Here is a 15,893-nt window from a genome sequence, read left to right on the forward strand (position 1 = left end):
TCAAGTTTGTAGAAAAAAGAAACCAAATTCTTGTTAACAATTCTACAGTTTTGAAGCGTCTGGTGCCAAAGTATCAAAGTCACTAAATGGATATAAGTTGTCAATCTCTTAATTAGACTGTGTAATGTACTTATCTACTGGATTACGGGTAGGACTTCTAACCAAAGGTTCCTATTGTATCAATTTGATGCCATATACTTGAGGGGGGAGGGTGTAAGGCAAACAAATGCAAAGCAAAACCCATTAGAGAAGATCACCAACATCTTGTGATCCACTGCAAAATTTATTCCTTCTAAGTGATGTATGCATATACAACAAAGGTGGAGTTGTTAGAGAATTTCTATTGCTCAATCGTTTCATATTTCTCAATTCAATAGATTCAAATAGATGTATGAATCCACACAAACAAAACATCACCGCAGCAACTAACAAACTTCAATAACTATTCATTTTCATAAATATAAATAGTTTTTTTGTTTTTTTTACAATGGAAAGAAGTGATAGAACATAAGTTTCTCCAAAATGATGGAAATTATAACTTACAATAGAAAATCCCTATCTATAAATGACAGAGTGGCCTTTATTCTTTGTAGAAGGGGGCCTATCTCTTATATTTTCCTTTGTTTCATATTCAGGCAGTGTAATTTGGCCAACCAACGCTTTACCTTCCCTTTGATGCGTTTGTTTTATTCTCCCATTTGATATGTATGCATCCCAAATAGTCTAGATCCCTGATCCAGATAGTCTGCGCTTTGAGGCATTGGAAACGGAAACCTGACCGAGCCTGTCTGCTTTGGCTGGTACCAGTCGTTCTTTGGGTGGAATGTAATGTCGCAGCCATTCCCCAGTGTAGACCTGAATACACCAAGAATAAGGTTAATTGAACTCATTGCTACTTGCTAGCATTATACAAAATTTCAAGCTATCTAAGGAAGGAAATCAAACCAATCTATTAGTTTGAGAACTGAAAAGATAAAGTTACAAAGATGTGGCGAGCAGAGAACTAACCTGTTGAGGTCGAATTATCTTAGTGTCAGGATCGTCGAGAGATTCTCGCCAATGTGCCAAGTATCCAGCCATTCGAGGGATTGCAAACAGCACGGTGAAAAACTCAGGTGGAAATCCCATAGCCCTGATCAAACACATTATCAGTTATCGACTTCATGAGAGATGGAACAATTACATCTTTTCATTAGAAAATTAAAATAACCACCTTCCCACCTGTATATTAATCCGGAGTAAAAGTCAACATTTGGATACAACTTCCTCTTGACAAAATACTCATCTGAAAGGGCAGCTTTCTCCAGTGCAACAGCCACCTATATGGCATAATAATTATTGTTAAACACTTTTAAAAAAGAAATCGTAGCTCACTCTTAGAGAGAGATCAGATTGCATATTCACATGGAAACAGTTGTAAGACAAATACCTCAATTAGAGGATCCCGGCCAACAATGGAAAATACTTCTTCCGCAAGTTTTCTTATAACCTTTGCTCTAGGATCGTAGTTCTTATACACCCTATGGCCAAAACCTGACATCTTTCTCTTCCTGGAGAACAAAATAATGTGAGAAATCTATTAAAATAAAAGAAAAGAAAAGAAAAACTGAAAAGTGCTCCTTGGGAAGTATGGCCCAAAATGGCGTCTACCTATTCTTCCACAACAAAAAGAGATCCACCAAGTAAAAAACTTAGCTTATTCGCACAAAGTGACAATTACCTATTTTTAACACCCTCGATGAATCCTGGAATGTTATCAACAGTTCCAATCTCACTTAACATTTTAAGTACAGCCTACAATCATTAGGAAAACAAAAGAAACACACCAAACAAATGTCAAAAAGAGCCAAGTGGTGGTGTCTAATCCATGGATAGAACCCCATAAGCAACTCAGTTGGAAGCAAGCTTATTCCAATCGCTGAGAAAAAATTGTTTTTGTGCATACCTCATTGGCCCCACCATGAAGAGGGCCATACAGTGCTCCGACAGCTCCAGAAAGAGCAGTGAACACATCAACACCACTGAAAAGCCAAAAGAAAAATGCTATCAGACGGGAATAAGAGATGTGATAATTAAGACAGGTCATTGATATAAAGCTGTCTACCTTGATGCTAGATGGCGAGCAGCAGATGTAGAGCAGTTCATTTCATGTTCTGCATGGAGGATGAATAGAATGTCTATGACTCGAGCAAGCCGAGGATTGGGTTTATAAGACCTATTACCCCTGAATAGAACAAAAGTCTTGTTCAGGCCCAAAGCTTTTGTTTTTCTACTTCCTCAATTCAGTTCATATTTATCTTGAAGTCTGATAGTTTTGTGAGTACAATATTATTCAAGTCACACGAGAATACAATTTAGCAAAGGTAAAGACATTGACATTTCTATTAGGAAATAGAACCTATCCTCATATTTTCATGAGGGGGAAAAGAAAGAAAAAAAGATAACTAGGCAACTTACAGAGAATCAAGCATGTACAAGAAATTCTCTGAATAAGAAAGGTTGCTGGAAGGGAGAACTGGAGGTCTTCCAGCCAATCTAAGATATGCAGCTGCTGCAATGGTGGGAGCCTATAAATTCAGAGAATATACCATCAAATTAGTTGGTAGTTCTGTACATCTAGAAGGAAATAGATGGAACTCTCAAACTGCAGTATGTATTTCAATACAAAATCAAATTGACGAACAAATCAAAAAAATAACATGGCAATAACAGTAACAGTAATAAAACTATCTCAACTGACAAAATGTTCATAGAAAGCATACCTTCCCTATAATACGTGCTATTTGTTTGTCTCTCACTTGCTTAGACTTGTACAGATCTTGTCCCTACAGCAAAACAATGATGCATAGCTAAAAATAAAATCCTTTCACATGGATTAAAAAGTCTTAAAAGATAGATTTGTGTACAAACAATGATAACAAATAAGATTACAACGAAGATTTGATCAAGAGTATTACAATTGTTAGGATAGTTGATCATGATATTTTAATCAACTTCCTTAGGTTTTTATGTGGTATTTTCCACTTCTGTTGTATACCATACAAAGACAAAATTATGTTAAATTTTAGCCCATTGGAAGTTTTGCCCTAAATATTTTTTCCTTTTTTATCTCTTTCTACTATTTCAGTTATTTCCCCCTCTTGTACCTATTGTATTTTATCAGAAAATAATAACAACAAAAAAACCATGGTTTTTCTCCCGATACTCAGGTTTTCACGTAAGTTGATGTTTCGTGTTTTATTGCTTTCAATAAAAATAAATAAATTACAACAAACATTTCTTCCTTCCGTTGGGATGGATTTCCCACCTACTCTTGGCCACTGATGCCATTTTAACAAAGTCCGCTGTATCAGAAGATAATTGAAGTAATGAACTACATACTAGTAAAGTATGAGTAAGTTTATGTTCAGTTAAAGTGTAGGAAATAAAATGAAGACATTACGCAGTTTTAAATGTTAATTGAATACAGAGAGAAAATATCACTTTCTCCACAGTATGCCTTAAAAATGTTTTTTCAAGATCCACAGCGTAAAAAGAACTAGTCAGTTCAAGCAGGTATAGTTTCTCATCCATTCCTCGTTAATGTTGATTAAACTAAAGTGGTACTTCAACTAAGCTGGGCCGAAACTCAGCTTCTAGAAGAGAGGAGGGTCCCAGAGAACATCCCTTTTTTTATTTATTTTCTTCAATTTTATCTTTTCTTGAGGAAGAAATAGAATAATTGCACTCTTGGATTCTTTAGACAAAAACCTATACAAGAGTCCAAACTTTTCTCTAAACCCCCTCAAAACTTTTTAAACAAAAGATAACATACATAAAAGTTACTTACCATGCAACAAAAAACTGAGAAGGTTTAGGAGTAGGTGCAGAAGATTAATATGCAATAAACAACTGAGAACAAAAAATATCTACTTACTCTCAGAGCAGGATTGGCATCTGGATGAAAGACAGATAGAGCACTCATTGCACTAACAAGAACACCCATTGGATGTGCATCATGAGGCATTGCTTGAATAATATCCTATTGAGATAAAGAGAGAGAATTAACAGTCCTTCAGAAAAATCAATAGAGCAATGCGATTTATATAAAGAAATATATGAATAGAAAAATGCAATCTCACCAAAAGTCCCTGTGGTACAGCAGAATGCTGAGAAAGAGCAAATTCCCAATCTGCCAATTGACTCTGAGAAGGCAAATTCCCATACACTGGAACACAAATCAAACGTTACATATATTACTATCCATGAACAGAACAGAAGCAAAAAACAATGTTCTTAGATCAAAAGGAATAGATTGTTAAAGAAGTGAGTTACTCAAGAGGTATGCAACTTCCACATAGGTACTACTCTCAGCCAGTTCCTCAATTGGGTAACCTCTGTACCTAAGGATCCCCTCATCACCATCAATATAACTAATGGATGACCGAACTGGAGCAGTGTTGAGATAGCCTGGATCGTACAGTTTAAGTCCCTTGTCATTTGGTCCAGTAGTTATCTACGAACAAACAGTACAACCACATCCATCGATTAACATTTAACACCAGGAAGATGATTCCAAGAAATCAAACAACACAACAAAAGCTTAATCAAGCACAACCGACGAGCCTAGAGTTAAATCAATAACAACAAAACAAACAAACAAACCGACTCAACTATGGGAAAACGTGCAACAGATCCATTAATTCATTTGTGTACCTTCTTCAAGTCAGTGGCCTTTATCGTGCCTTCTTCGGATATCTGGACCTGATATCTCTTACCAGTTCTCTCATCAACAATCGTCAAAGTACCCTTCAATGCTTCAGGCGGTGGAAGCATGGTTCGAGCTGACACGCAATTAGCCTCCAGTAACGAAGCCATCACCGGCGATTCCAAGGTGGCAGCGCTCAGATGCGCTGCCAAAACGGCCAGGCGACCACGAGCAACGTTCGACGGCGACAATTCCATGTCGGTTGGAATCTGTTTCCGTTTCCGTTTCCGATCGACGAAATTTAATCAATTTCTCTTTTCTAAATTGCTTGTAAGGAACTTCTTCTTCGTCTTTTCCTTGAAAATAGGTCGGAAATGAAACTAAATAATGCAACTTTCTCGCATTTAAAAGATGTGAGAATTGAATTGGCTTTTAGGAGTTTAGGAAAATAAATAATTGGATAATTGTTTCCTCACCTAAAAAAGAAATTAAATCAATTAAAAATCCATAATTTCGATTTTATAAAATATATATATATATATATATCAATTTTGAAATAACCTCATTATATTATATCATATTCAAGTTTTTTTTTTCTAAAAAAAAGCACATTTTGTTTAAAATAAATAAATTATATAAAACAAAATTTTACTAATAATTTTAAGTTTTTAAAAAATTTCATTCTTAGCATATAAAATAGTCAAAAGTCAGATAAAATGCAATTGTTAAGAAATTGCTTTGTATATGTGAAATATATCCAAAGATTTTAGTTGTGTACAAGCAAGTCAAACACGTAATTTCTTGACAATAACATAACCATTAAAATCTCAACCTTGTAAACTTATTGACAAATATTAATATGATATTGATTTTGCCAAATATTTATGAGAAAACCATAAAAATTAAAGTCTTATTCAATAAATATTCTAAAAACCCATAGATACATTTTATAAAATTCCGATTATAATTTAAGAAAGTTGGAAAAAATTGAATCAAATACCTAAGCAATGTCTCAATTTATTCGTAAAATTTTGCAGTCAAATACTAAATTTAGTTATAGAATTGCTAGAAAGAGACTACTCGATCCTCCTAGGAAATTGAAAATAAATTAAATTACATTGTTTTGAATTGAAGATATCACCGATTAATACTCTTTCAGTCAAAGGGAAAATCTCATCACGAAGCTCCAATCAATACAAAGATGAAAGAAATTTAAGGACATATAATTCAAAGATTTTGTTAAAAAGTGATTTCATTAAAACAAATAAGTAACCACACATAAAATGTTGATTAGGAACAGAGGAGAGTGAATCCAAGGTGGAGCACCAAAACAATTATAAATAATACGAACAATTGGGTGTGCTACAAAATAAGAAGATTTAATTATAAGATAATATTTTGATAAATAAGTTGATGTTAGTTAAAAACATTGAGGTGATTATGTTAAATGAAGTTTTAATATTATATATTGACGTATATAAAAGGAAAGCACAATAAGGGAGGAATTCTGAGCTACGTTTTTATGATGGGAAGACGATGAACTTGAAAATGAAGGGTGATGATGGTTGGGTGGGTTATGCGAAGCCCGAGGAGGTTATCTTCTTAGAAAAAGTGGAGTATGATGATAAGGATCTTGGGAGGCTCAACAGGATGATGATGATGATAGGGTAGGTGTACAAACAATGGTGTATTTGCCATAACAATTTCAACATCTTATTTTGTAAGTGTCACTTATCTCTCTTTTTTTTTAATATTTTATAAATACCGCAAAAACTTCTTTCTTAGAACTTTTTCTTTTATTATTTCATCATACTTGGCCTTCGAGAACTAATGAAAAGAGAGATGTAGAGTAGGGAGGGGTGGAGGGAGATTCTGTTGTGTGTGAAAGAAATGTTTCAAAAATTGGTTTTCTAAAAAACTAATTTCATGTGTTTGCCATAGTCAAAATCATTTTAATCTAAAACAATAGTATTTGGCAAGAAAATAGAATTGTTTTTTACCAACACCTCATACTATTAGAAATTTTAAAACTCACGTCGTCCTAAAGTTAAAAAGAAAATTTTAATTAGGTATTTATTAAAATTCTTTGGTGATCGTTGTTGACCAACTTCCAACTATCACTTTTCTAACAACCATTATCAACCTCGATATCAGCTTTAACAGTCATTTGATCACGTCTTCATAGACTGTTTTATGGTATTTGTCAACAACCTACTTCTAGTGATTGTTTTTTCATCGACCATTGCCAACGACCTTCAATAACCACTTTTCGACAACTATCGCCAACCAATGTCCAAAAACTATTTTTCAATGACCGTAAAACCACTCCCGCCAATATCGAATCACCGTTTTCTAGCATCATCACCAACTAATTTTCAGTGACTGCTTTCGACAACCATCCTTGACCAACTATCGAATTTTGATAACGGTTTTTAGTGACCATCGTTGACAAACCTCCTACCACAATTTCCCTGCAACCTTCTTCGATCACCTCCGATCCCCCCCTCCAATGACCATTTCTCAGCAATCGTCAATAGCCAACTTCGATTGATCATTTTCCTAACCACCATTACTGTGTAATTGTCGCTAATCATTTCAAAGTGATCACCATCGGCCAACTTCCAACAATCGTTTTCCACCGACTGTAGCCAACAGCCTCAAGTCACCATTTTTTTGGCCATCAATTTCCGACGACCATTGCCAGCAACCTTCTAATGACTTTTTTCGATGACCGCCACCAAATAACTTCTGGTGACCAGTTTCTGGAACAGCCATTGGACAACCTCCCACGACTGTTCCTGGAAGAAATGGATGCAAAGAAGTGTTTCCTTCGCGGTGATTTGAAGGAAGAAACTTGCAAAATACAAATTTATAAAAGAAAATAAATTGCAAACTTCATAAAAGTCTGCCTGGTCTCAAGTAGCTTCCCAAACAGTCAGCAGTGAATTTCAAAGGTTTCGGACAGATACTTGTTGCTACATAAGATCTCTAAGGTAACTCTTACATTATTTTACCGCTATATGTTGATAGCAGCTGCAGATCAATAGAAAATTTTAAAGGTGAACTAAGTATTTTAAAGTTTTGGAGTTGGCCAAACAAATCAAAAGAATGAGGATCAAGAGAAAATATGGTACACTGACACTGTCACATGAAGAATATGGAAAAAGGTGTTAAATGGATTTCACATAAAAAATGAAAAGCTTGTGAATACTTAATTAGCTTGTCATTTTTATCTAAATGGCACTTAATCACTACCGAGCAGTAAAAAGATCAAGATCACACGGCTAAAATGCATATGTTTTAACTATAAGTAGCGTACAAGATCAGACATTACAGTTGTAGTGAAAGTTATTAGTTGGTAACTTGGTACATGAGTAATCCAAGAATGCAGCCCCCCGAGTCTGTAAAGTAGATTTTAAGATATTCAAGAGGGACAATTCCTTATATGCTTTGATACTTAAGAGGGGCAATTCCTTATGCTATGACCTTTAAACAAGTTAGACCTTAAACTACACGGTTGTGTGAAATGCAGATGTGGAAGTGATAGAAAATTTCTTGTATATGTTTACTTTGAATAATAATTAAAAGGAATGCGCAAGTCGGAACCCATTTTTCTTTCCCTTCCCTTCTCTGCTCAAAGTAGAGATTTATTCAAGAAAGTAAGCTAAAATGGAGTCTGCCCGAGATCACAAACCTAACCTCACAAAGTGCTTAATATTACATGAGATTAATAGTTCTCATTTGCCACAAAGAAAAAGAAGTGTTTAAGGTCATGTTTAGAGGGAAGCTACCTGAGAATTAAGAATACACCTTCGTTAGTCTGTTTGCTGGCTAATTTTTTTACCAAACGCAATGTAATTTACACTAGTATCATCTGAAAGGGACCATTGGCCTGTTAAGGGATTGTACACAAATCCGGCCATTTCTTCAACCTGAAACAACCAAACATATATGAAATGGTTATTACAACAAGAGAAAACATAAAGATATGGATGTCTGCATTAGTCTTATCTTACCGAAATTGAGGCACGTTGTAATATCAGGACCAATTCTTCAGGGGTAAGTAAGCTCGACCACTGATGCGTACCTATAGGAAGCTGCAAGAATAAGATGATATTACTACTGGATTTTCTTTTAGGAGAAATCCAATCTAATAAGAGAAGAAGTATACCCAGCGAAGAATGTATTCTGCTGCAACAATGGCAGCTGCAAATGCCCTCATAGAACGGTTAATAGTAGAAACAATTGTAGCTCCATTGGCTACTGTCAATGCTGCCAAGGACTGGCAAAATCCAGCAGGATCTGCCACGTGCTCAATTACCTATTGGAAAGTGTTTGCTTAGCAGAGCTTCGATATAAATCTAACAGTTCAGTTTCAGTCAAATGATCAGATTAGCAAAAAAAGAGAAGACGAAACCCCAAAGGAATGCAGCTCAAGTTATAATTGCATTTTGAAAACTAATTCATAAAGAAATTTTGATAGATAATGTCTAAAAGAATTTCCGCAAGTTGAGTGACAGTGAGAGCAAACCTCTGAAGCGATGACAGCATCAAACTCCTTCTGCTGCTCTACCAGATTTTCTGTGATAAGGTAGTATCATATAATTCAATGTTCAATAGTAAAGCAGAGAATTTCTCATGGCAAAGATAAAGTGTTTTCAGTGAAACAATTTGAGCATCCAAGGATAAACAAGCAAGGTGGAAGATAAGTGTATCCAGAAAAGAGCATATTGCACTCTTTTTTTGCCTCTTAAAAAGAATGTAAAACAGTTCTTCCTCTCTTTCTTGGGAACAAGTGTAATGCAAATCTGATATAGAACAAGTAGGTTGGAGGTTGTCAACCAAAGAATTGGCTGCTGGCATACTTGAACAGAATGGACAATAATTTTGCTGGACTTTTCAAATATACATGTTGACCTCATTTCAAGTTCAAACATATAAAGGTGTAAAATAACTGTTTAATAGTGCAGGAAAAAAATTATGATAAGAAGAATGAAGTTTTTGCACGTACCAGCTGTGGTACAATAATATTCAATTGTTGATGTCACAGGATCCTGGTCCTACATGTACAAGTACGTCCAGAAACCACCAAGTTAAATTCCACATAGATCTTCTCAAATAAACTATTTGTTTGACTTCAAGAATAATAATCATACAGCATGCACACGGGCAATCTTGATGTTTTTATCCACCATATCAATTCCTGTCACAGTTGCTCCCATTCGAGCTAAAGGCTAAAAGAACAGAAAACGAAAGTTAATGAACATGGGATCAAGAACATCTTCCAGAAGTTTACATGAACCAAGAAAAGTTTACAGATCAATTCCTGAACCAAAAGAGCAGAAGGGCATTAAAATTATGGCTTCAAGCCTACAAATTTGCGCATTGCTCAGTTCTTGAGCTTTGCACTGAACTTGTTTCTTTTGAAAATATAGTGCAGCGCATCTATCAGCCTTCTAAATGACTGGAGCTTCTCATAAGTTAGTATGAGGGAGAATATCATTTTACAGCACATGCACAAATACTATCTCCTCTAACGCCAAAATTATATGGAGAGTGTATATTGAAATTAGAGGTCAAAATAATTATCTAACAGAAAAATCTGAATTTTTAAATATGAGATTAAGGGCCCAAAAAACTATTGGTGTAAGCAATTCAGTTAGTTACTCAGTAACTAACTTTGTATTAAATCTTCTATAAATAAAGTCCTGCCCTCCCTTTGGGAGTCAGAATAATATTCATTCAAATCCCTTTGGTAGTTTACACCACATTGGTATCAGAGCATTTATGCTCTCGTGACTTATAGTTATCCGACGAGGAATGCAACCGGTGGCAGCTGAGCAACTCCTCAGAATCAAGAGGCAGAAAATACCCCTGTCCTCTCTCCAAGTACCTCCTTGAGGCGCTTGCTGTCCGAGGAAGCTTTGGAGGAGAAAATTGAGAGACCATTGAAACTCCTCTTCAAGGAATCCCTGAAGCGCAACCGGAGATGGTTCATCAGTGGGGACAACGTGGCATTCGTGGAGCTGGATGACAAAGATTGGGATAAAATGATCAAGAAGGAAGATATGGGACTCGATATCAAAGAAGACCCAATCAAGAACATCAAGAACCACTTCCAAGATTCTAAAAACGCAACCAAAAATTCCAAGATTGGAGTTCTTGGAATGATGAGGAACAAGATAGAGAAAACAATGGCTATGGGAGAAGATTCCAAGCTCAGTATGGTGGAAGGAGAGGAGAACCCACTGATATATGATGAAGATTGATTTACCAAGCTATGATGGCAAGAGGAACATTGAGATTTTTCTAGATTGGCTAAAGAATACCAAGAACTTTTTCAACCATGTGAATAAACCCAAAAGAAAGAAGGTTCACTTAGTAGCAATAAAAGTTAAAAGCGGCCCGTCAGCATGGTGAGAACAAGAAGAGGTGAATAGGAGAAGAAATGGTAAAAGACCTATTATTGTGTGGGAGAAAATGAAGAAACTGATGAAGGCAAGATTTCTCCCTCCTAAATATGAACAAACACTTTATAATCAATTACCAAAGCTGCCAACAGGGAGGTCGGGCTATGGCTGATTATATTGAAGTATTCCATCGTTTGGGATCCTGTACATATTGATGGAGAATGAGCAGCATCTGATTGCCTATTTGAAATCAAATGGAAGGTTAAGCTCCAGCCATTTTTGACATTGTATGAAGCTATCACCCATGCAGAACCAGTAGAAGAGTTTATTGAGACAAGTTTTAAAATGATTACTAGGTGAAGTCCATGGGACAGCTTGAATAGTAGAAGATCTGTACCAGCAAACAGTAATACTCCTCATCCCCAATCCGAGAAAGACCAGGAAAAGGAGAAGACCCTTAATCTGAATGGAAAGAAGCCAGAAATTGCATCCAAGAAACAGGTGGAATCCCTATCAACGGCCCAATTTAAGCAAGTGTTTTCGATGTGGACAAACAGGGCATCTCCCCAATTCTCAACGAAGAATTGTAGCATTATTGAACCAAGGAGAAGAGTCAAACAATGATCAGAAAGATGTTCTCGAACAAGAAGAAGAGATCCTTGAACCATATGATGGGCAGAGACCTTCTTGTGTTCTTCAAAGAGTCTTAATAGCACCAAGAGGAGATACTTCTCACCAACAAAGGCATAGCCTATTCAAAACTAGATGCATTATTCATAATAAAGTCTGTAATGTGATAATTGATAGTGGCAGCAGTGAGAATTTTGTAGCCAAGAAGCTGCATCTGCACTTAACCTCAAAACGGAACGTCATCCAAAGCCTTATAAAATTGACTGGACAAAGAAGGGAGGAGATACACAACTAAACGAAATTTGTTCGGTTCCATTATCAATTGAAGGAAGCTACAAAGACCAGATTGTGAGTGATGTGCTTGATATGGACATCTAGTCGTCTGCCAGATTCTACTTGGGAGGCCTTGGCAATATGACACTCAATCAATACGTAAAGGAAGAGTGAACAAGTACGAGTTTCAGTGGATGAACAAGAAAATAGTTTTACTTCCAGGCAATAAAAATAATGAGGATGGATCAATGGAAAGCATTCAAGCAACCATCTCTTTATCACTGTAAGTGGAAAGCAATTTGATAGAGAGACATAAACTGATATTTTGGGTCTTGTTATTCCAGGCCATGCTTTAAATGACTATTGCGATAACGATGGAATACTTCAATTGCGATAACTAATTTTGTATTAAATCTTCTATAGATAAAGCCCTGCCCTCCCTTTGGGAGGCAAAATAGTATTCATTCAAAACCCTTTGTACACCATCTCCGCTAGTGTCAACTGAATGTGGAACTTCAATTTTGTCTCTATATTTGGCTGAAGAGAGCAAGAGGGAAGGGCTTCATAGATGACCTATGCTGACAGGAATGACTTACAATAAATTGTGAATTTAGAAAGCTTTTCTGCTACTGTTTTGACAGCTTTCAACTAAGACAAGATGACTTATCACTACCCCTTGCACCAAGGTTGTTCTTTTGTTTATGTGTCAATACAAGCACCCTTGGTTTCTTATCAAAAGAAAAGAAAAAGAAAAGACCTATTTCAGATAGCGATAGCGTCATTCTCTCAGTTCTGTCTCATTCGTAAACTGGAAAGAAGAGATACGGAATGGAATCGCATAAAAATGAGTTACACCAATGAGTCAATGACCAAGCTAATAGATGATCTACAAGTGCTTTACAAATTGTTCCATGCTATCCATATAATACAAATTGTGTGCTTTTGTGCTAATAAGTTGACAACTCATGAATCTATAATTAATAATTATAAGCTTACCACAAAAAATAGATTTAAGAATTATTGCTTCAGTTAACAAACAAGAATTGGGGGAATGAATTTGGAAAATCTCAAACCCTAAGGACTACACACATGCAAGATGGTATGTATGATATGAAGAAAAGAAAGCACGCAAGTTGCACCAAGCAATAAAATTTTCCTTCATAAGAAGAGAGCAAGACCCAAAAAAAAACGAAAAGAAAAGAAAAATTGCATGCCTCAGACAGAATTCCACCACCACAACCAACATCAATAAAGTTCAGTCCTTCAAAAGGCCTAACTAAACAAGGATCTCTCCTGCAAAAAAATTAACCGATCAGAGATGCAAAACTCTTGGAACAGTGCAAGGTGAAAAAATTAATTTTACTAGTATTGCACTGAATTATAAACTTTGGACTGCAGTAATCAGAAACATTCGAAATGTTAATCTAGATTGAATGCCATATAGAATCTCGAAGCACAGCTTAATACCATTCTATACATGTAATTTTACTCTAGGAATTCGTGGGAGAAACTTCAGTTCATTTTTTCTGCATAACAAAAAGAACCAGAACTGTGGGTATGAAATAATATTTTGAATACTAGTAACCTATATAAAATGGATATAGAATGAATATGCATGGAATTCTTAGCATTTTGAGGAGAATCTTTCATTTAAGTAACTAATGCATAAAACAAGTAAATTCCAGCAGATAATGAACCCAATTTAAAAAAAAGCAATTTACCAGATGAATACAATGCTATTCCTGCATTCCTTATTCTTAAGTAAGATTGTTAACTATCCTGCAATAGAATGTTAAGAGGTATGGTGAATTACCTAAAATGACGGCAAAGAGTGGATCTGATAAATGAGACTCTTGTAGGATTTAACGCATGCAGTGGCTTAAATGGCCCTTCGGCGTCCCACCTGAAAACCACAAGTCCAGTTTTTGCAAATTTTACCAGGTGATATAATCCTTACTATTGCATGAATTCTGGAATGAAATACATTCAAAGGGCACTGACTATGAATACAAATGATAGCAAGACACGGATGACATCAAAATCACATTCACAAAAACAAATATGGTGCAACCATTGCAGACTTAATATATTATCCAGCAAATGCTTTGTTGATGAAGCAACAATTGCAATAATTCACACACACCACCATAGACATCAAATGCTGAAAATCAATTGTATACTTTTTCTTACTCTGCCAAATTAGAGACCGACACACTAAATATCAAAAGAATGCATGGCCAAGATTCAAAAAGCATAGGCAATCAATATCAATATCACCTTAAACGACAATCTTGGATAACCACCAAAATTCCACTCTCATTCACTTACATGAATACATTTGCTGAACAAAACGCCTTACATGAATTGGTTTCTTTTTCTTACTCATAAGCAGTATCGGCTTAGATGCATAAGATATAAGAATTTGATAATATGAGGTTTCATCTCAAAACCAATTGGTAATGAAAGAAGTAACTCTATCTTGTAAGAAGTGTCAATTACTTTGGTCTTTCCAATGCGGGATTCTCAACATGCCCCTCAAGATTGTGCATCTTTTGGGTTCATCGATCTTGATTGAATCAAGATTTCATTTTATTGAAATGAATACTCGTTTGGGCTTTATGAACTGTGATAACAAATTTGATAGAATGAGTTCCACCTCAAAACCTCTCAAAACCAATTGGTAGTGAGAGGAGTAACTAATTTGTTTTAGTGTGAGTCCTCTTGGTTTTTCTAAGTGTGATTCTCAACAATAAGAGCCAAACATAGCATTAATAAAGGTTATTATGTAATCTGTATAGAACCTTCAAGCATTGCGATTTGGTGTAGGTGATTAAATAGGGTGAAAGTTTCGTCCCACATATATGTAAAACAATTGAACAAGGTACGAAAGGATTGATTCCCTTTCCAGGAAAATAAAGGATAGCAGCATAAAGAATCTCCAACCGAAACATTATAATCCGAACATTTGCAATAAGAATTGAAGAGAGGTAACAATACTTTAAAATTACCAAATCACCAACCCTAATTCTCCGAAACTATCCCGAAAGAACAAAGAAATGCATTCGACAAACAGAAATCATCTAAACAGTGCATCTTTTTCAAGAATTAGAGAATTACCAGGTGTCAGAAATGGCGGAGAATTTGGCAAGCTCAATTTGATTCACAGACGAGGTAGTAGAAGCGTTTATGTTCATTTTCTCAGGTTGAGGCGCAGTTTTCAGCTCAACATTTTGAGGCGGTGGCGAAGAAGAACCGGCGGGAGAGAGCGTCGGCGATGACACATCAGAGAAGTGTCTGATATGATGATTTTGAGAAGCTCGAATTGAAAGGGAATCTCCAATGCCATGGAAGACGGTGGAGCTTAGAGCTCGGAGCTGATCGATGCGTAGTTTGGAAGCCATGAGTGGGAGTAACTAGAAGGAAGAAATTTTAGGGGAAATGCCCTTATACGTGAGATAGGGACCAACCAAATCGAAGTCAAGCAATTTGAAAACAAGACGGGTTGATCGGTTGTGTGACACCCAAGATTTCTTTAACCTTTGAAATTATTAAGCTTAGTCAAGGTGAAGAGAAAATAAAATTTATGAGAAAAAACGAGATAAAAATACTAATTTGAGTTTAGGTTTGAGAAAGAGAGAAAAGTTGAAAGAATTGACTAAGTGTCAAAAGGAGGCATTTAGAGGTTTTGTTGGACGTCCAAGAGGAGAAAAACAACCTCTAAAGAGGTTGTGTGGGCAAAAAATGGTACTTGTTGACAGCATGAACAACCTCTAAAGAGGTTATCTTGGCATTTTAGTGTGTGACCAAGTAAGGAAACTAACCTCCAAAGGTGATGCCTAGACGTTGGAGGGCTAGGCGAGAAGGCATTTGAAGGTTAGTATGATCGAGGAGGG

The 15,893-nt window shown here is 35.9% G+C and overlaps 2 protein-coding genes across 2 annotated transcripts; both read right to left on the minus strand.

Moving 5' to 3' along the window:
• Positions 1-413: 413 nt before the first annotated feature.
• LOC101209376 (citrate synthase, glyoxysomal) lies at positions 414-5,082 on the minus strand. The gene is made up of 13 exons (XM_011658796.2): positions 4,696-5,082; positions 4,315-4,495; positions 4,122-4,207; positions 3,917-4,021; positions 2,763-2,825; positions 2,458-2,567; positions 2,105-2,224; positions 1,946-2,021; positions 1,721-1,794; positions 1,430-1,550; positions 1,222-1,319; positions 1,009-1,132; positions 414-855 (listed from the first exon to the last, which is right to left on the minus strand). Exons 1-13 carry the CDS (start codon positions 4,942-4,944, stop codon positions 724-726), a joined length of 1,539 nt encoding a protein of 512 aa, XP_011657098.1. The 5' UTR covers positions 4,945-5,082; the 3' UTR covers positions 414-723.
• Positions 5,083-8,228: 3,146 nt separating this feature from the next.
• Positions 8,229-15,542, minus strand: LOC101220123 (ubiquinone biosynthesis O-methyltransferase, mitochondrial). The gene is made up of 9 exons (XM_004143140.3): positions 15,118-15,542; positions 13,814-13,903; positions 13,215-13,293; positions 9,844-9,921; positions 9,699-9,747; positions 9,219-9,268; positions 8,859-9,008; positions 8,704-8,784; positions 8,229-8,619 (listed from the first exon to the last, which is right to left on the minus strand). Exons 1-9 carry the CDS (start codon positions 15,399-15,401, stop codon positions 8,503-8,505), a joined length of 978 nt encoding a protein of 325 aa, XP_004143188.1. The 5' UTR covers positions 15,402-15,542; the 3' UTR covers positions 8,229-8,502.
• Between the last annotated feature and the right edge of the window lie 351 nt (positions 15,543-15,893).

The sequence above is a fragment of the Cucumis sativus genome, chromosome 6 (assembly GCF_000004075.3).
Source record: "Cucumis sativus cultivar 9930 chromosome 6, Cucumber_9930_V3, whole genome shotgun sequence".
Classification (NCBI taxonomy): Eukaryota; Viridiplantae; Streptophyta; class Magnoliopsida; order Cucurbitales; family Cucurbitaceae; genus Cucumis; species Cucumis sativus.